This window comes from Squalius cephalus (assembly GCF_949319135.1).
Source record: "Squalius cephalus genome assembly, chromosome: 13".
Classification (NCBI taxonomy): domain Eukaryota; kingdom Metazoa; phylum Chordata; class Actinopteri; order Cypriniformes; family Leuciscidae; genus Squalius; species Squalius cephalus.
In genome coordinates, this window is record NC_137134.1 from 33,767,058 (window position 1) to 33,787,867 (window position 20,810).

Here is a 20,810-nt window from a genome sequence, read left to right on the forward strand (position 1 = left end):
TTAGTGAGAAAGCAAAGACACTCCAAGGCTGCGTTCCAGTCCACTTTTAGACACGCACTTGCAAACTTCCCAAACACTTCCCCTCGGGGAATCCTTGCCGCCATTTTGAAGTGCGTACCATTTCGTGAAGTGGACGAGGGAAGTTTATATGGACAGACCCTCGAGGGAGCGAGTCTACTTCATATGTACACTTCAGGCACCTATATGTCCCACAATGCAGTATGACTGTGACAGTCACCACATATCTCGTCTAATCACCCCCACAACAAACAACTCTATGATATATGAATTATATATTTTTTTATTTAAAACAACCCAAACACACATATATACATTTGGATGCTGCATTAAACAAATTCTTAAAGGGAAAAATGTTTTAAATAATAAATCACCTCCACAGCTGATTCCAAGTGATCAAGGGTTTAGGACGTTCCAGTTCAGCCCATTGCCGTTTCCGCCAGTAGTGGGCACTCGTGCAATGTAAGCCATGACGTACATCCGAGTGAACGAGACGGAGGGAAGTTAGCGAGTGAAGGGCATGACAATTTTGGACTGGAACACAGCCCAACTGAACAGCAAAACCAATAAGACAGAACTAGTCGAGTTAGTGACAGCAAGACTGAGTAAATAACTCCTGATAACATGTGAGTTCAGGGTGAGCCACTAGATGGAGGTGTTGCTCCTCAGACGAGACCACAGAGACAAATCACACTAGAGATTTAAAGACTTTATCGTTCCCTGTTGGAGGAAATGGAGAATCGATATGTTGTGTTTATGTATTTCACTGTGATCTCAAAGTATATTATAATGTGTCCCAAATCAGTATTTTCTCAGGATAAAGGAGAAGCTGGGGAAGTTGTTTGTTTATTACTGTAGAATGAAAAAGAAAATGAATGAGTTAATAATAGTATTATTATAACATTGACTTAAAATAACATTTTAATAATGATAAGTTTATGCGTGGAACAATGCTGAACTCTTTAAAATGTAAACAAAGTCTGTATTCCTCCAGGAGGTGCTCGACATAATAAATGTAATAAAACATGGAGAGACTCTTGAACCTCAGAGTAAGAAAACTTTATTGATAAAGGCAAGCAAAATACATACAGAAAATATACAGTATAGTAAAATGAGATCTGTCTCCATTCACTTTTTTGTATTTAATTGAAATATATACAAAGCCGTTCAAATAGGATTTAAAAAAAATCTGACACTGAAAGAGAGCACAAGCACAAATAATCATCAGTATTTATCATGACAATAACAATAGAAGAACAAGAACACACTTAAAGAATCTTTAAAGTTCAGCGTTTTGCTTTAGACTTCAATACTTCCTGAAAAAGATAAACATAGAGCCATAAATTAATAATTCTCACAAATATGCATACAAAATCAGTTTGTGAGAAATGACATCATCAATCATGTACCTGATGTGTGAATATGCTTGATCTCGTTCAGCTCTTCTGGATCTGATCTCATAAACCACAATAATGACAGTAGCCACGCCCACCAGAGCAGAGAGGACCAATCGGATCACAGCTTCAGTAGGACCACAACAGTGGACAGGGTCTGAGGAATAAACACATCAAACTGAGATCAGATCAGTCAATAAACACTAATATCAGCGCTGTCGTACCTGCACATGTGTGACAGAGTGTGTTGATGTCCAGATGTGTGGTCTGGTTGCTGATGGGATTGTTCAGCACACAGCTGTAGGTGTTTTTATCCTGATATTCCACCTCCAGAGGTAGAGAGAGACTGATGCTGAGATCAGACGCACTGATGCTGGACAATACACTGATTCCTTTGTACCAGGAGAGAGTCACATGACTCACATTCACCACTGATGAACACACCAATGAACATGATGGTGATGAAGATGATGAACAGTCTCTGCTGATGACAGGAACAGGCAGACGAGCTGGAAAACATGAGAGAATAAAGATAAATGAGGACGAATGAAGATATTCAAGCAGACGAAGAAGAAACATCGAGAGCAACCAAGATGATCAAAAGTAGAGCATTCAAAACAATCTGAAATAGAAAGTTAAATATAAATCTGGATGCTATAAATGTAAAAAATAGGGCTAATTAGTCATTTTAAGAATAAAACAACATCTAAATGATAGGACTTTAGAATGACTGCAAAGCTGTACTAAATAAAACAGGTGAAACTGATATTTAACTCACCATAGACACTGAGATTGAAAAGAATGAATACAATTCTATAGATCTTTACTTTATAACGTCCAGTATGTTCAGTTGTGGTGTTTGTGATGGTCAGAGATCCAGTTTGATTGTCCAGCTTCAGTCTATCTCTGAATCTCCCATCAAGAACATCATCATATACAGTGATTCTGTCGGACAGTTCATTGATTTCAGCTATTACAGTGTTTTCATTTCCAAACATCCATTGAAACCCATCATCACTTATTTTAAGACCAGGATTTAGAGTGACAGAATATCCCTCCATCTCTGACATTTCCTTTGTACTACCAAACACACCTGGAGAACAAACAGAAACAGATTTTGTCATGGATTAATTATTTTGAAAACTTCATGATGGTTAACTAAAAGTAAATAATTGGAAATTAACATTTGAAATAATTAATATCATAAAAATACAGAAGCCAAACTGAGTGTGGATTAATAATTTCATTTTTTTCTGGTGATTAAAAAAAACCCCAGGTGAAACCGATATTGAACCCACCAAAGACATCGAGAGATAAAAATGTCTTCAAATGGTTGATCAGTAGTTCATATTCTCCATCATGTTCAAGTCTGGTGTTTGTGATGGTCAGAGATCCAGTTTGATCGTCCAGCTTCAGTCTGTCTCTGAATCTCCCATCAAGAACATCATCATATACAGTGATTCTGTCGGCCTGTTTATTGATTTCAGCTATTAAAGTGTTTTCAAACCACCACTGAATCACATCATCATCCTTCATTTCAGGAAGACCAGAGTTTAGAGTGACTGAATCTCGCTCAATCACTAATATGAATTTCACTCCTGTATCACCAACAGAGAACAAACAGAAACAGGGTTTGTCACTAATTAAGACTATTAAACAATGGTATGATGGTTAACTAAAGTAAACATTTGACATTTAAATTTGAAATGACAAATAATTTAACCACAGAACAAGCACAAAAGCAGCAAAATTAAGCTATTAAAATTAAAATATTTTACTTACCAATGACAGTAAGACTGAAAATCTTGATCTCACTGTTGATCAGTAGTTTATAATATCCATCATGTTCAGTTGTGGTGTTTGTGATGGTCAGAGATCCAGTTTGATTGTCCAGCTTCAGTCTGTCTCTGAATCTCCCATCAAGAACATCATCATATACAGTGATTCTGTCGGCCGTTACATTGATTTCAGCTATTAAAGTGTTTTCATCACATCATCATCCATCATTTCAGTAAGATTAGAGTTAAGAGAGACTGAATCTCCCTCCTTCACTGACACTGATTTACCAAACCCTCCTGAAGAACAGAGTTTTTCACAGATTAAAGCTTTAAAATCACTTGATATTGGTTGATGAAGCTTCACTAAAATACTTTTAATCATTAAAATATGAAATGAATAACATTTTTCAACAGTACAACGACATAGAATGATAAATGAAAGAGAAATAAACAACAGATACTTTTCCGACAACTACAATTAATGCTGTTTTGTATTTGAGCTTCATATTATATTTGATTAAATCCATCCCTAATAACTGATTGTAGACCAAACATTATCTCACAGTTCAATTATTTCTATATGAGAATAACAGTGAATGTTAATCCTCTCTAAGAAATTTAACCACCAATTTATCACATGGTACCAGAACAGAAACAACTGAAATCACAAAAACACATAACCAAAACTCACCATCCAGACGCCACAAACACAAACAGAGCAAAACTAATTTGAGAAACATTTTCTTCATCGGTTCACTGAAAAGCCCACGATTGTAACTCTTAATGTCTGAAACACTCAGAATGATCTGAGACACGACTGAACTGAGATATTTATCTGGTTGTGACCTCAGTCACAGTTCACACATCCGTCTCCTTTAACATCACGAAAATCAACAAGCTTTTGCTGATCTTACATTTTCAAATGAATTCTGGCCCTGAATGAAAACTAATAGCAGAAGAGTGAAATATTGGATTAGATATCTGTGTCTTGTCATGGCTGCACCGGTTTCTGCACTCATTCTCAGTGCAAGCACTGCATTTGCCTGACTTGGCGATCTGAGAATATTTCTGAGTTTACTATGATGAAGTGTCTTATCTGAGTGTCTTTCTGTGGAATAAAATGTGTCCAGACCTACCGTGTCTCTCTTTTGTTACAGAAATCCAGACCGATTAACATGAACACTGTGGGGGTTTTCGCTTCAAGTATGGACCGATTGGCTGAGATGGAATCATGGGAAGATATTCTGTTCTCCATCAATCATGGCCACATTATTGAGATGTCCAGTATGTGGTGGAATTTTTATCCGGTACTGCCATTTAGTACCCAGGGAAGACCAATCTCTCATGAATTTGTTCTGGATTGGATTTTTTACACCTTTTACAACTGATACCACCAGGCAATCCAACCCTCTCCCTGACGCAATATCTAGACTGGGTGTTGTGGATTTATGGCTCTCCTGTTACGGTTGGTGAAGTCAGTGAGATGAAGAATTATGATGCCGCTAAGCAGCTATTCTCCGGTAGCCAATCCTTTCCTATGCATCAATCCTCGTCGTCCAGCACCAAACCGGTAACAACCATCAGAGCCAAGCCACCATCTTGTCAGGACGAGTCAGCCAAGCCCAGTTTGGAGAGATCACCTCCAGTGAGTATTAGGCTTGCTACTAAATTGGAGGATTTTCCCATCATGTCCATCCTAAGGGCTTGGAGATCAAGATCTAAGTCGGTCCATTTCAAATAAGTTAAGAAAAGAGTCCCTCAGTTTCATGCCAGTCCACGAGTCTGCTTCAGTCCATGAATCTTTTCCAGTCCAAAATTATGTTCCTGTCAAGGCCCGCTCCAGCCTCTCTTCTCCGTCAAATACCGGCTCAATCAAGAATCCACTCGGACCCCAGAGATTTGTTACAAGTCCCCACTGGCCCCGGAGCTCAGTCCAGAATCTTTCACAGACGGCATTCTGAGCACCACACTATCCCCAGCTCAAAAGAGGAGGCCAAGGAGGACGGACTGGTTCTCTCCCGAGTGTCCTGCGGGGATATTCAGTCCAGTGACAGCTCTGAGCTGATCAGCCAAGGGTCATTGCTTCTGTCGTCTGCTCTATCTGCCATTTATGTGTGTTTGAGCTGCACACATCTCACCAGTTCCCCTTCGAGGGAACTCGCACTGCGTCGTCGTCGTGACGACACTATGGGAACGCCCCCAGCGTAACGCATCTGAAGCATGAATGAAATCTGTCCAATCCTGATTGGTGCTGCGTCATGACGTAGTAGATGACGGCATAACCGGAAGATACAAAGGGACGCCGGCACAAACACACATTAGCTTTTTGCTCTTCAGCTGAAGCGCTCTGTGTGAAACTGTTTGTCTTATTTGGTGTTGTTTGTCCCATAAGAATTGTCCCATATAGCATTACAATATAGAATCTAGTGGCTCGGATCTCGCGTTTGCCGAGGCAGCGCGTAGGTTGCGGGTCTACTCTGCAATAAAGATTCTGTGACTGGGATCTCGCGTTTGCCGAGGCAGCGCGTAGTTTAAAGGTCTGCATTGCAATACAGAATCTATAGTGGCTCGGATCTCGCGTTTGCCGAGGCAGCGCGTAGATTACGGCTACTCTGCAATAAAGATTCTGTGACTAATCTCGCGTTTGCCGAGGCAGCGCGTAGATTAATGTCTGCATTGCAATACAGAATCTATTCTATAGTAGCTCGGGTCTCGCGTTGCTGAGGCAGCGCGTAGATTACGGGGCTGCTCTGCAATAAAGATTCTGTGTGGGTGCGAGGCATGCACAGTCAGCTCCTGAGGGTGCTGGCTGTGTGTTCATTGAGAAATATCTTGACGCACACAGCCGTGCGTTTCGGGTGTTTCAGCCTCGCGCCCGTTGGCTTTCTTCTCGAGAGAAGAAAGCCAAATATATTGTGAATGACTCGAAACTCGCGTTTGCCGAGGCAGCGCGTAGATTACGAGTCTGCTATAAAAGGGACACACGCGATCTGTGAAATAATACTGTTTGGGTGCGAGGCATTCACAGTCAGCTCCTGAGGGTGCTGGCAGTGTTCATTGAGAAATATCTCGGCGCGCGTGCATAGAAAAAAGCCGTGCGCTGTCAGATGTTTCAACCTCGCACCTGTTGACTTTCTTCTCGAGGGATGAAAGCCGATATATTGTGACGGCTCGAATCTCGCGTTTGCCGAGGCAGCGCGTAGATTACGAAACCGTATTAATAAATATTAAACAGTATTGTCTGGCTGCATTTAATTCTATGGAATTAAAATGATGGAATATTATCTGACTTTGAGAAGTTAGATATTTTAATTCAGCCTACCATCCAGACCGTGTTTCACTTATCCAGTGTTTTTGGCTGCATTTAATTTTGAGGAATTAAAATGTTGAGCCTCGCACCGGCAGGTGCAAAAAGAGAGTGTCGCCTCCTGCGCCCCTCCCGAGGGAAGCCTGGCAAAGGAAGCGGCGCTCTCGCGGCAAGCCTTCTGAGCCTAAGGTCAATCTGAGGACCGTCCTTCAGGCAAAGAAGGCTTCCGCCAAGCGGTCCTAGCTGCGGCTGGACCGCTCAGAGCTGTCCCCCCCGGGGTGGAACGATCGAGGTCGCCTCCCCACCGGAGCTCTCAGGAAATCAGTGCTGTGTTCCCGCCGTCCAGTACGCTTTGGGCCACACTGATTTCCCGCGCACGCACGCCGCTCCAGCCGCCTCTAGAAAGACCTGCGGCTGGGCAGCGAACGCGTCCGCACACCGAAAATCATTCTCGACTGCTCCCTGCCGGTCAGCCGCTTCAGGGGGTCGGGAATGAGGCTCGGTTGACACCCGAGGCCAGCCTTGAGAGGCTGGTTCCCTTAGTAGATTATCTCGGCGCATGTTCATGCTTCCGAATATATCTGCGTGGGCCCTGCGTACTGTAGAGCTGGGTTACAGACTGCAGTTCAGCTCCCCTCCCCCGAAGTTCAACGGGGTGGTCTGGACTGTGGTCGGCCCAGAGCAGGTTCGGGTTATGGAACAGGAAGTTCAATCCCTGTTGGTAAAAGAGGCCATAGAACGTGTTCCTCTGCCACACAGGGAGTCCGGGTTCTACAGCCGGTACTTCATAGTTCCCAAGAAGGATGGGGGGTTGCGTCCAAAAATAGATCTCAGGCACTTGAATCGTTCTCTGAGGAGATTCAGGTTCAAGATGCTCACAATTCCAGCCATCGTGAGTCAGATCCAGTTCGAGGACTGGTTCGTCACGATAGATCTAAGGACGCATACTTCCATATCTCCATCCTTCCATGTCACAGGAAGTTCCTGAGGTTCGCTTTCGGGGGCGAAGCGTACCAATATCGGGTTCTTCCCTTTGGCCTAGCTCTTTCCCCTCGCACCTTCACCAAGTGCATGGATGCAGCGCTGGCTCCGCTGAGACTCCAGGGCATTCGTGTACTCAATTACATCGACGACTGGCTAATATTAGCCAAGTCGTACGATATGGCAGTTCGGCATCGAGATGTCGTTCTGACCCATATCAGGTGCTTGGGGCTGAGACTCAACACAAAGAAAAGCGTGTTGATGCCCTCCCAGAGGACTATGTTCCTGGGAGTGGTATGGGACTCCACGACGATGCGGGCACAAATGTCTCCTGCTCGGGTGGGTTCCATACAGGCGATGGTCTCCAGAGCGAAGCTAGGCCACAACCTCACTGTAAAGCAGTTTCAGATACTGCTGGGGCACATGGCAGCAGCGTCCAACGTCATAACTTTTGGCCTGCTACACATGAGACCCCTACAGTGGTGGTTGAGAGCCAAGGGGTTTTCCCTGAGGGGAAATCCGTTCCGTATGATCAGGGTAACGCGCAGATGCCTCGTTCCCTCGTCATATGGAGGAAACCTTGGTTCCTGTCCCAGGGACCAGTGCTGGGAGCATCATGTTGCCGGAAAACCGTTTCAACAGATGCCTCCCTCACTGGTTGGGGCGCGGTCATGGACGGCCGCTTTGCGAGAGGTCTGTGGGAGACCCGGCACTCTTCCTGGCACATCAACTGCCTGGAAATGCTGGCGGTCTACAAAGCTCTGAGGAGCTTTTTCCCAGACCTCCGCGGCCACCATGTCCTGATACGCTCGGACAACACTTCTGTAGTCGCGTATCTGAATCATCAGGGGGGTCTGAGGTCGCGCCCTCTATGCAGACTGGCACACCAGATCCTTCTGTGGTCCCAGGGGAAACTGTCGTCTCTCAGAGCGATGTACGTCCCCGGGGACCAAAATCAGGGAGCAGACGTCCTGTCGAGGCAGGGGCTGAGGCCCGGGGAGTGGCGACTCCACCCAAAGGTGGTGGAAGCCATGTGCGTGAGATTTGGCCCGGTGGAAGTGGATCTTTTCGCGTCTCAAGAGACGTCCCACTGTCCACTGTGGTTCTCTCTCAGGCATCCAGCTCCGCTGGGGCTGGATGCCATGATGCAGACGTGGCCGAGGCTGCGTCTGTACGCATTTCCCCCGATCGCTCTGCTCCCGGGAGTCTTGGAGCGGGTCCGCCGGGAGGGGATCAGTCTACTTCTAGTAGCACCCCACTGGCCGACCCGGGTATGGTTCTCGGACATTGTAGCACTGCTGGACGGCCTCCCGTGGCAGGTCCCTCTGAGGAGGGATCTGCTGTCGCAGGCAGGGGGCACAATATTCCACCCCCGGCCAGAGCTTTGGAACCTCTGGGTCTGGCCCCTGAGGGGGCTCGGTACCTAGAGGCTGGCCTGTCAGCAGATGTTGTCGAGACCCTACTCAGCTCCAGGGCTCCTTCTACCAGGAGACTGTACAGCCTGAAGTGGAATGTCTTTTCCACTTGGTGTAGAGAGCGTGAGGTGGACCCAGTTTACTGCCCAGTGGTTAAGTGCTGGAGTTCCTCCAAGATCGTTTCTCCGCCGGTCTTACCCCGTCCACACTTAAGGTGTATGTGGCTGCCATTGGGGCTTTCCACTCGCCTGTAGGTGATGGGCCCATGGGGAGGCACCATCTGGTTGTACGTTTCCTCCGTGGGGCTCGGAGGATGAGGCCTGCGGCTCGCTCCAGAGTCCCAACCTGGGACCTGGCAGTGGTACTTGAAGGGTTGGCTGAGGCCCCCTTCGAGCCACTGGAGTCGGCTGAGGCAAAGAACCTGATCCTTAAGGTGGCCTTTCTCCTTGCTATCACTTCTCTGAGGAGAGTGGGGGATCTCCAGGCCTTGGCGATATCGCCAACTTGCCTGGAGTTTGCCCCTGGCGGAGTTAAGGCCATCTTACATCCTAGACCGGGCTATGTGCCCAAGGTGCCATCTAATGTGGCACGGTCAGTGGTTCTTCAGGCCTTCCATCCTCCACCTCACGTGACGGCGGAAGAGGGGAGACTTCACCTGCTCTGCCCAGTCAGAGCCCTGAGAGTGTACCTTGAGAGGTCTTCTCAGTGGAGGAAGTCAGACCAGTTGTTGGTGTGCTTTGGTTCACCCAAGAAAGGGCTGCCTGCATCTAAACAGACAATCAGCAATTGGATTGTCCAGGCTATAGCCACGGCTTATCAGGTGCGCAATTTGCCTTCACCTATGGCCGTGAGGGCTCATTCTACCAGGAGCATGGCCTCCTCGGTGGCCCTCCTTTCTGGTGTCTCGCTTCAGGATATTTGCGAAGCGGCTGGGTGGGCCACTCCGCACACCTTCATATGTTTCTACAGTCTGCAACTCCCTGTGACGCCTGGCGCCAGAGTGCTCGCGTCCTAAGTGTGCCTGGTCTTCCAGCTTCACACTAGGGTGGGCGTGTTTACGGTGTGGCATAGTGGGCATTACGTTCCCATAGTGTCGTCACGACGACGACGCAGTGCGAGTTCCCTCGAAGGGGAACGTCTCGGGTTACGACTGTAACCCTTGTTCCCCGAGAAGGGAACGAGACACTGCGTCTCGCCGCCACACCTATCACGGGCAGAGCGCTTGCTTCATCGCAAAGGAGCTAATGTGTGTTTGTGCCGGCGTCCCTTTGTATCTTCCGGTTATGCCGTCATCTACTACGTCATGACGCAGCACCAATCAGGATTGGACAGATTTCATTCATGCTTCAGATGCGTTACGCTGGGGGCGTTCCCATAGTGTCGTCACGACGACGACGCAGTGTCTCGTTCCCTTCTCGGGGAACAAGGGTTACAGTCGTAACCCGAGACGTTTTCATTGAGGCGAAGGCATCTATTTCAGATCCCTTTGAAGCAGCAGCACCCGTGCATGAACACCCTGTTCATTCAGTTATGTCCAGGAAGGCCATCACGGTATCCATCGCTTCTTCATTCACCACTGAACTCATTGACTTATCTCGACAGGAGAGGTCGCTATAAAGTCCCCCGACTTGGCCAAGAGTCGAGTTTTTGAATTTTGCTCAATATATCGAATATATCATGGACAACTGACTCCCGAAGCTTTTCGTTTTCTGGTCCATTCGTATAGTTTGCAGCAGAGATAGAAATGAACTTTTACACTATGGTTATATTGATTTGTATCTTTTTTGGCCATTTTTACCTCTAAAAGGGATTTCTTCCCCTCATTAAATGCCTAAACTTTTATGTAAAACTCTTACACTTAATGTATTTTTTTTTAATTAGAATAACAAGACACTATAGGATTGATACCGATTAAATAAAATCAGTATCAACAAAATCCATCTTTGCACTGCAGAAGACAGACTGTTTAATGCAGCTCAGATGTGGCTGACTGGAATTGCACAAATAATGTTATAATATTGTTTTGAATACAACTTGAAACATAAAACCTATTTTAAAAATGAAATGATACTTTAAATATGAAACTGAAACCACCAGTATGTGGTGGCAAGTCTGTGGCTGCTTCTGAAATCGCATATTCTTGAGTAGGTACTTCATTTTGAATAAGCAATATCTTCACAACCATTAAGAAAGGATGTTCTATAGTATGAAAGTAATCCAGACGTACTTCATTCACCATGTTGTCATTATCATGTGGTTTACCAGCATCAGTTGTGTCGCTTTACTGCCATTCACAAATCCTCTCCCGTGGCCTCATGGGATGGTAAAGTATCCATCATATGCACACTTCAGAATCTCGCTGGAAGTAGTACAGTGCATTCAGACATACTTCTTTTGTCACATTCTGTTTTTCACCTACTATATAGTAGGGAAGTATGCAATTTCGAATGCAGGCGGTGACTGAATGAGTGACTCACTGAATCATTCATCATTCACTAACTTCAGGAATGATGCAAGTGACTGTATTTAATAATGGGTCTTTGAATCATTGACTGTGTGGATTTATTAGAAATTATATTTGTTGTGAAAAAGAGCAGAAACATAATATTATGTCCAAAATGTAACTCAATGTTAACTTCTTGTTTGTTGAACTGTTGCAAAAACCAGTATCACATTTGCAATCGTGCTGATGTTCTGGAAAAAAGCACTCTTGCTCGTGTGATATTGCTTAACTCTGTCATATGACACAAGTATAAAAAAGATATGAAAGGTCTTCCAGATTTTATCCTCATATCTTGATTTTTGGGGGAATTCACACTGCATTTAAATAGGGTACATCACGCAGTGAAAGCATGCACTCTTAAAGTGTACGTGCAGGAGTTTATCGTTAAACGCTCCACAAACATTCAGCAGAAGCTGTTTATCCACCCAACAGATCTAACCACATTTCTGTACAGAGAAAACATAGAAGAAAACCGTTGCAGCATCCATTTTGACCCCAAAACCAGTGAACAACATTTATAAAGTTTGCCTGCATTGTTGCAACACAATTCATCAGTGACTGTTAATGAGCAAACACAGTAACCTGTAATTGTTAATTTAGAGAAATTTGCATTTGGTCTATGGAAAATTTGATGTTTTGTTGAGTTTATAACAAGATCTCTGTTTTTTGATTGCATATCCTACTTTGGTATTTTGGCAAATCTGAGCAAAATAACTCTTTGAAACTCTAGTTGACAAACATGTGAGTTTACCCTGGCCTTCTCTTCTGAAGAAACTGAGAAGTGTTGAGGCCTGGATTAGTGTTTCCTGAATTCAAGTATGATGATCCTCATAGTTTAGCTGTATACTATGGTGGCTATATAACTGTAACAAGGCTTGGGAAAAATACACTTTAGTCAAGATTTTAGTGAACCAACGTCTCTAACACATTTTTGTGTATTCATTTAATCAAACAGGAAAACAAAATCCACGTTAGCGTTTCAATGACTTTCCAAAGAGGAAATCATATACATATACAACAATATAGTAATTTTAACATAAAACATGGAGAGACTCTTGAACCTCAGAGAGAGAAAACTTTATTGATAAACACAAGCAGACACATATGGAGGATAAAGCATGTTATACTAAATATTTAAAACAGTCTTTGGAAATCTACAGTATTTATCATTCAGGATCACAATGACCTCAAAGATCACTTAGAGGAAATATAAATGACAAAACAAAACAACAAATCAGATTATATTTATTATATTATTATATCTGAAACCGTAATAGTGTAAACCCAGATACAGTTGCTGTGATCAGATCATCATTTGTGAGAAACACAATCACACAGAGTTTGATGAGTGTTCTGTGGTGAGACACGTGTAAATGACCTCCGTCATCTCAGATTCCTGAAACACAAACACACAGAGTCAAAGGAGAAATCAGTGAGTGTTATGGGATATGAGTCGGTGAGTATTATGGGATATGAGTCGGTGAGTATTATGGGATATACGTCAGTGAGTATTATGGGATATGAGTCAGTGAGTATTATGGGATAAAAGTCAGGGAGTATTTTGGGATATGAGTCGATGAGCATTATGGGATATGAGTCAGTGAGTATTATGGGATATGAGTCGATGAGCATTATGGGATATGAGTCGTGAGTATTATGGGATATGAGTCGGTGAGTATTATGGGATATGAGTCAGTGAGTATTATGGGATATGAGTCAGTGAGTATTATGGGATGTGAGTCGGTGAGAATTATGGGATAAAAGTCAGGGAGTATTTTGGGATATGAGTCGATGAGCATTATGGGATATGAGTCGTGAGTATTTTGGGATAAAAGTCAGTGAGTACTTTGGGATATGAGTCAGTGAGTATTATGGGATATGAGTGAGCATTTTGGGATATGAGTCGTGAGTATTATGGGATAAAGGTCAGTGAGTATTTTGGGATATGAGTCTGTGATTATTATGGGATATGAGTCAGTGAGTATTATGGGATATGAGTCAGTGAGTATTATGGGATATGAGTCGGTGAGTATTATGGGATAAATGTCAGTGAGTATTTTGGGATATGAGTCAGTGAGTATTATGGGATATGAGTCAGTGAGTATTATGGGATATAAGTCAGTGAGTATTATGGGATAAAAGTCAGTGAGTATTTTGTGATATGAGTCAGTGAGTATTATGGGATATGAATCAGAGTATTATGGGATATGAGTCGGTGAGTATTATGGGATATAAATCAGTGAGTATTTTGGGAGATGAGTCAGTGAGTATTATGGGATATAAGTCAGTGAGTATTTTGGGATACGAGTCAGTATTATGGGATATGAGACAGTGTTTCTTGCATTGAATGATTGTTTTGTATTTGTGAGGCCTATAATGGAGTCTCTGTGTCTTTTACTTTTGTTACGAAATTCTAAAACTGAAGACCAACAAGAGTGACTCTGTAAAACACATATTCAGCCACACATAATATACTGCACAATGCCAAATATGATCAACAAGTTTGTGAGCTAGTTTGCAGAACCTCAAGGAGAACTTGAAGAAGGACCTGAAGGAATCTGTGGGTCTGATGTTGTAGCGGCTAAAAAGAGACAATCATTAGAGTGAATGAGTCAGTCTGATCTACAATAAAAGACAGATATCAGCTTAATAAACAAATTCAACAAGATTACACTGTCAGAGAGGTGAATGTCATACTAAAACGATCAAATGAAAGACTAATTAAAAATGATAAAGTAAAAAGAAAGTGATTCAATAATTGTGTATGTGGTCTTAAATGAGTAAGTGTTTTGTTTGTTTTATAAATACTTCTGAAATAACGGTGTAAAAATATATGAGAAATTATTATTTTCGTGTAATTTCTGTCTCACCATAGACAGTAACACTGAATCTGTGTTTAGTCACTGAGCTGCTGCCGCTGATGGTCACTTCATAAACTGCAGAGTCTGTGTTTCTGGTGTGTGTGATGGTCAGAGATCCAGTCTGATGATCCAGCTTCAGTCTGTCTCTGAATCTCCCATCAAGATTATCAGGTATCGTGTTTTTCACTCCATTGGTTTTAGCTATAAGAGGCCCGTTAGTTCCAAACGTCCAGAATATCTCTTCATCTTTCTGTATTTCAGTAAGATCAGTTTGTAGAGTAACAGAATCTCCCTCCATCACTGACACTGACTTCACTGCATCACCAAACACACCTGAAGAACAAACAGAACAAGATTAAGACTTTTAAATCACTAAAGTAAACAGTCTGAAATTTAAAATGAATAACATCTATACAACAAAACAGACACAACAGAAGCAAAATTGTGTTAAAATGGCACGAATCATTAGCCTGACTTCGTCATACTCATATTCTAGTCAGAATGTGAGTCTGATACTGCTCCATAGGGCTTTGATTATGAGGCGTGTCTTAACCGAACCAGGAAAAAAAACCCTCTGCGTTCAATTGGATAGACCTACAACCAATCAGAGCAACACAGTAAGTGACGTATGTTGAGCGATGCATAGTTGTCAACAGAGCTCAACTGCACACACGCAGGAAGAAGTAGTAAAGTAATGAGTAAAGTAATAATAAACCACTCCATGAGTGCGACCAAAGGAGAAACCACAATGACCACAGGGTTTTCATTGCGTCCCATCTTCTTAGTGACCATCGGAGTCAGCTGATAAATTAAACTTTTGCCGAATCCCGTAGGAAGGACGGCAAACACATCTTTCCGATCGACAAATGCCTTGATTGCGGTTCTCTGTTTGTATTTTTAAATGAATGCGCTGTCGATTTCTTTTATAACAGACGCGATAGCGGGATCTAAACATCTCAATTCTCCTGCTGCAGTCGTCTCTGTTGAAAACCAATTCAACCCAAGCGCTCTTTGGTGACGTGGGTGATTACGTAACCGCATATCATCTGTCCATCATCGATTAAAGCCCGCCCTGGCAATTTGATTGGCTCGGCCTTCTGGGAGCCGAGCATAATCACTCCTCAACGGATCGAGTCCAGACCGAACTTCCCGACCAAAAAATGTTGTGGGTGGGGTTTGGGCTGGCACCCAGGCTAACAAATCATTGCATCTCATATTAAATAAAACTCTGATTTCCTCATGAAGTTAGTCTGAGCTCCACACAACATCAAACACAGAAAAAACGTTTAGTTCAGACGAGAATCACGTCACACTGAAACTAATGCTGTTGCTGTTTGAGCTTCTGTGTTTTATAGAACCAACATTTAGAGAGACCAACAATGAACCTGTCATAGAAAGAACAGTTCAAATTGATTGTAAATCAGGTAAAAATTATATATGGACGCTGGTTCATTCATGGGTTCATGAGTTCCTTGTTGAAACATTGAAATTTTGAATCATTTACAAACAGTTATGGCGTGTAATGAACCCTCGTTTACTAAAATCACGTGACTTTAGAAGTTTGATACACGCTCCAAATCACAGGTTCAAAACAAATGATTCACAAAGGTTTCAAAGCTTCACAAAGAGTGTTTAGAAAGTGCCCGTCACTACTAGAAGGATTATGTAATTGATTATGAGCGCTTAAAATGGCCGACTCCCTTATCAGTGCTTACATCTGCGTCTCGTCATCATGGCCGTACAAAAAAATGATCAGACAAAACAATGCCGTCTACCCGTGTGCTTCATCGCACATGACCAGACCCCATCTAGAGGCCACTTCACTGCTTAAAGATTCTCCAAATAACTAAACCACACCCACTATAGACCTTATTCAGAGCAGCGCCATGACAGGTATGGAAGCAATAGACTTACCATGTTTTCAGTGGCATCCGCTGTAAAAAGTTGTATATGTCTGGAGTTTTTTTGTCTACTGAAACCTCTTGGAAAGATATTTTTGCAGTATTTCATTAGCAGAACAATCCAAAAACACATTAAATAACAGTACAACCCACTGAAGAGATGTCAAGAGTATGTCTATCCCTCAGCCTCACTTTCATTCCCATTAAAAATCAAAGATGGCACTGATGTGAATAAGGTCTATATCGGCACATATGAATCAAGAGAGCGCAAGTCTGTGGTGTGATACGAGAGAAAGTCGCACATAAACCGAATGTGTGGTCTGAAATACAGCGTTGATATGGACGACGACGTTTATCAGAAAATATGTGAATGCAGCGATTGACCAAATCAGAATAAAATATTCCAGAAATAAATGCTAATATCAGCGCTGTGGTACCTGCACATGTGTGACAGAGTGTGTTGATGTCCAGATGTGTGGTCTGGTTGCTGATGGGATTGTTCAGCACACAGCTGTAGGTGTTTTTATCCTGATATTCCACCTCCAGAGGTAGAGAGAGACTGATGCTGAGATCAGACGCACTGATGCTGGACAATACACTGATTCCTTTGTACCAGGAGAGAGTCACATGACTCACATTCAACACTGATGAACACACCAATGAACATGATGATGATGATGAAGATGATGAACAGTCTCTGCTGATGACAGGAACAGGCAGATGAGCTGGAAAATAAACAGAAATATGATCAAATCTAATAAACCATCTTATATTCGGTTCAGAGTGTTAAGTGAGTTTTATATGGTCTGTCATCTCAAACTATAAAATGATTCAACAATTCAATATTTGAAGAATATTTGAAGGACAGGATAAATTATCTCTACTCACCATAGACAGAAACTCTGAATGATTTTGATGACAATTGATCAATCAATCTGATAGAAATCAGATAATAAACTTCATCATGTTCAGTTGTGGTGTTTGTGATGGTCAGAGATCCAGTTTGATTGTCCAGCTTCAGTCTGTCTCTGAATCTCCCATCAAGAACATCATCATATACAGTGATTCTGTTGGCCCATTTATTGATTTCAGCTATTACAGTGTTTTTATCTCTAAACCTCCACTGAATCACATCATCATCCTTCATTTCAGTAAGATCAGAGTTTAGAGTGACTGAATCTCCCTCCATCACTGACATTTCAACTGTATCATCAAACACACAGAAACAAAAAACAGAAACAGCGTTTGTCACAAATGGTTTATTACATTAAATAGCTTAAATTTAAAATATCCTAAAACAACAAAAATAATCAAAATGGTGTATGAATTAATTTCAAATTTATCATAAAAAACAGGTGTAATTGTTTTTGTTTTTTTTAACTCACCAATGACTTTGAGATGGAAATCAGTCCTCATATAGTTGATCAGTCGTCTATAAACTCCTTCATGTTCAGTTGTGGTGTTTGTGATGGTCAGAGATCCAGTTTGATTGTCCAGCTTCAGTCTGTCTCTGAATCTCCCATCAAGAACATCATCATATACAGTGATACTGTCGAACAATTTAATGATTTCTGCTATTAAAGTGTATCCAAACATCCACTGAATCAAAACAAAACCCTTTATTTCAGTAAGATCAGAGTTTAGAGTGACTGAATCTCCCTCCTTCACGGACACTGCCCTTTCTCCATCAACAAGCCCTCCTGAAGTACAAACACAACAAGATTCTTCTGTTTAAATGATAGACTTTTAAATAACTTTATGATGTATTACTAATATAAACACTTTGAAATTTACATTTGAAATACATTTCCAAACTACAAAACCGATTAATAATTATATCTTTGAGATTATTTTGAATAAAACTCATTTACTGATGAAGTTGGTGTCACGGTTCATGAATGCATTGTTTCCTGCTTGTCTCGTGTTATGTTGTTATGTCTGTGTACAATGTTGTTATGTATGTTATGTTTGTGTATAACCTCTCTCCCAGCGACGGCCCGATCGAACACTTGTTTGAGCGAGCCAACGTCGCATTTGTCCTGACGCTGCTGACTGGGAGAGCGGTAGGCCTACTATGGGGAACGGCGGTGTGGGAGAACCAAGATCCATGCTGCGCCTCGTTCCAGACACTCGCCGCTGAAATGAAACAAGTGTTCGATCGGGCCGTCGCCGGGAGAGAGGCGGCCAGAGTACTGCCGGACCTGCGACAGGGAGAGAGATCGGTTTCTGACTTTTCCATGGAGTTCAGAACCCTAGAGGCAGAGTGTCAATGGAATGAGGAGGCGCAGTGGGACATGTTCCTGCATGGGTTGGCTGACGCGTCCAGAGGGAGATCTACGCCCTGGACCTTCCGACATCCCTTAATGGACTGATTGGCTGGTGCCGTTAATGAGATCAGCTGAACCGCTGATCGGCAATGATGGTCGGTAACACCCACACATACATAACACGAGACAATAAGGAAACAATGCATTCATGAACCGTGACAGTTGGTCTGATCCACAAAACATCAAACACTGAAAACACTTTTACTTCAGACGAGGATCACGTCACACTGAAACTAATGCTAACTGAGCTTCAGTGTTTTATAGAACCAACATTTAGAGAGACCAACAATGAATTTAATGTCTAAACTAAAGTCATAACTAATTATTAAAACACATTTAAAACTTACCAACCAGATGCCAAAAACAATCAAGTAATTCAAAATAGTTTTACAGCACCTTTCACAATTAATATTCCAGTGCAATGCTTCACTTGAAAAAGATGTAAGAAGTTGCTAAATTAATATTTGACCATTTATTATAATACGAATTTTAAACGACTGTCAGTTTTTCAAATTGCTTACACACAATTTCTGAAACCATGACTCAAGTTTTTTGGAAACTTTACACACAAAACCACAAAACACGCACCCAACATGCAAAACATCAGACAGCTCTTGCAAAATCAAACTCTTTTTAACTCTAGAACTTTGCGTAGTAATATATATATATATATATAGTACACACACACACACACACACACACACTGAATATGCATACAAGCCCAGTCAAAAAGTTTCTAAAGCGCTGTGCGTGTAAGTGTGTGTATATATGTATATACACAAACACACACACACACACACACACACACACATATATATATATATACACCCAATAACTACATCAAAAAAGATCACTGAACATTCCAAATCTCATAATGTGGGACTGTATCACTCAAAAGGTTTACTCACTGAAGACATAGAGCCTGAACCTCTTGATCTCACTGTTGATCTGTAGATAATAAACTCCAGGATGTTCAGCTGTGGTGTTTGTGATGGTCAGAGATCCAGTTTGATTGTCCAGCTTCAGTCTGTCTCTGAATCTCCCATCAAGAACATCATCATATACAGTGATTCTGTCGGCCGTTACATTGATTTCTGCTATTAAAGTGTTTTTAAACCTCCACTGAATCACATCATCATCCTTCATTTCAGTAAGATCAGAGTTTAGAGAGACTGAATCTCCATCCTTCACAAACACTAACTCACCAATCACTCCTGAAGAACAGAGTTTTTCACAGATTAAAGCTTTAAAATCACTTGAGATGGTTTGATGAAGCTTCACTAAAATACTTTTAATCATGTAAATGTGAAATGATTAATATTCTGCAGCAGTTCAAAGACAAAAGATGATGAATGAAAATGAGAAATAGTTTAGAAAGAAATAGTTTAGAAAGAATGAGAAATAGCAATTTCATATAATCAAGTGACTTTAATCTCAAATAAGAGTGTTTTCTCACAGCAAAACATTATTTGTTCCTATACGAGAATAACAGTGAATGTTAATCCTTTCTGACTAATTTAACCAGTATTTTATCACATCAGAACAGAAACAACTGAAACCAGAAAAACACATTTAAAACTCACCATCCAGACGCCACAAACACAAACAGAGCAAAACTAATTTGAGGAACATTTTCTTCATCGGTTCACTGAAAAGCCCACGATAGTAACTCTTAATGTCTGAAACACTCAGATTGATCTGAAAGACTGAACTGAGATATTTATCTGGTTGTGTGTGAATCCTCCCCCAACCTCTCACACAGTTTACACACGCACCCTCCTCTTTTACATCACAAAAATCAACAAGCTTTTGCTGATCTTACATTTTCAAATGAATTCTGGCTCTGAATGAAAACTCCAGGAAAAGGCAAAGTTCAGGTGATCAGCAAACAGCTTCTCTGAAGCAAGGCCAAACACACAAGCAGTGAACAAAGTTTAAGTCCAAACCAGTGTAAATCAAGCAGAAATAAACAGGCTTGATAATGGATCTCCATCCATACTAGCGTTTTCAAGTGTTTTCTAAAGGTCTGAAAATGCTTAAATCATCTTCGCATGTGTAAATCATAATACGAGCTCACTGAGACTATCTGGTACCAAGGTCACTCTCAAAATCATCATTCCATGTTTGGTTCAATACACAGATCATGTTTTGCTGTTTACAGACGCCACTTGTTTTCTGCAAGATACTGGTGGGGGTTTCTTTCTCATTTGCTCCTCTAGTTCAACTGGCTTTAGTCTCTTTTCTAAATATTATTCAACATACATATATTTACTTTAATGTAACATCGTCTATCACAGCATTTCTTGTCCAACTTCACAATCTGTA

The 20,810-nt window shown here is 42.0% G+C and overlaps 1 protein-coding gene across 2 annotated transcripts; it reads right to left on the bottom strand.

Annotated features, from left to right (window-relative positions):
• Positions 1–12,301: 12,301 nt before the first annotated feature.
• Positions 12,302–20,215, bottom strand: LOC307169991 (uncharacterized protein). Of its 2 annotated transcripts, none has more exons than XM_079890916.1 (8): positions 20,069–20,215; positions 19,394–19,699; positions 17,544–17,858; positions 17,047–17,361; positions 16,596–16,883; positions 14,267–14,590; positions 13,921–13,977; positions 12,302–12,792 (listed from the first exon to the last, which is right to left on the bottom strand). In XM_079890916.1, exons 1-7 carry the CDS (start codon positions 20,124–20,126, stop codon positions 13,922–13,924), a joined length of 1,662 nt encoding a protein of 553 aa, XP_079747042.1. In that variant the 5' UTR covers positions 20,127–20,215; the 3' UTR covers positions 12,302–12,792; position 13,921. The 2 variants fall into 2 exon arrangements, with proteins under 2 accessions (XP_079747042.1, XP_079747043.1); XM_079890917.1 differs by having other exon boundaries at positions 12,404–12,792; positions 13,945–13,977; positions 20,069–20,174.
• Between the last annotated feature and the right edge of the window lie 595 nt (positions 20,216–20,810).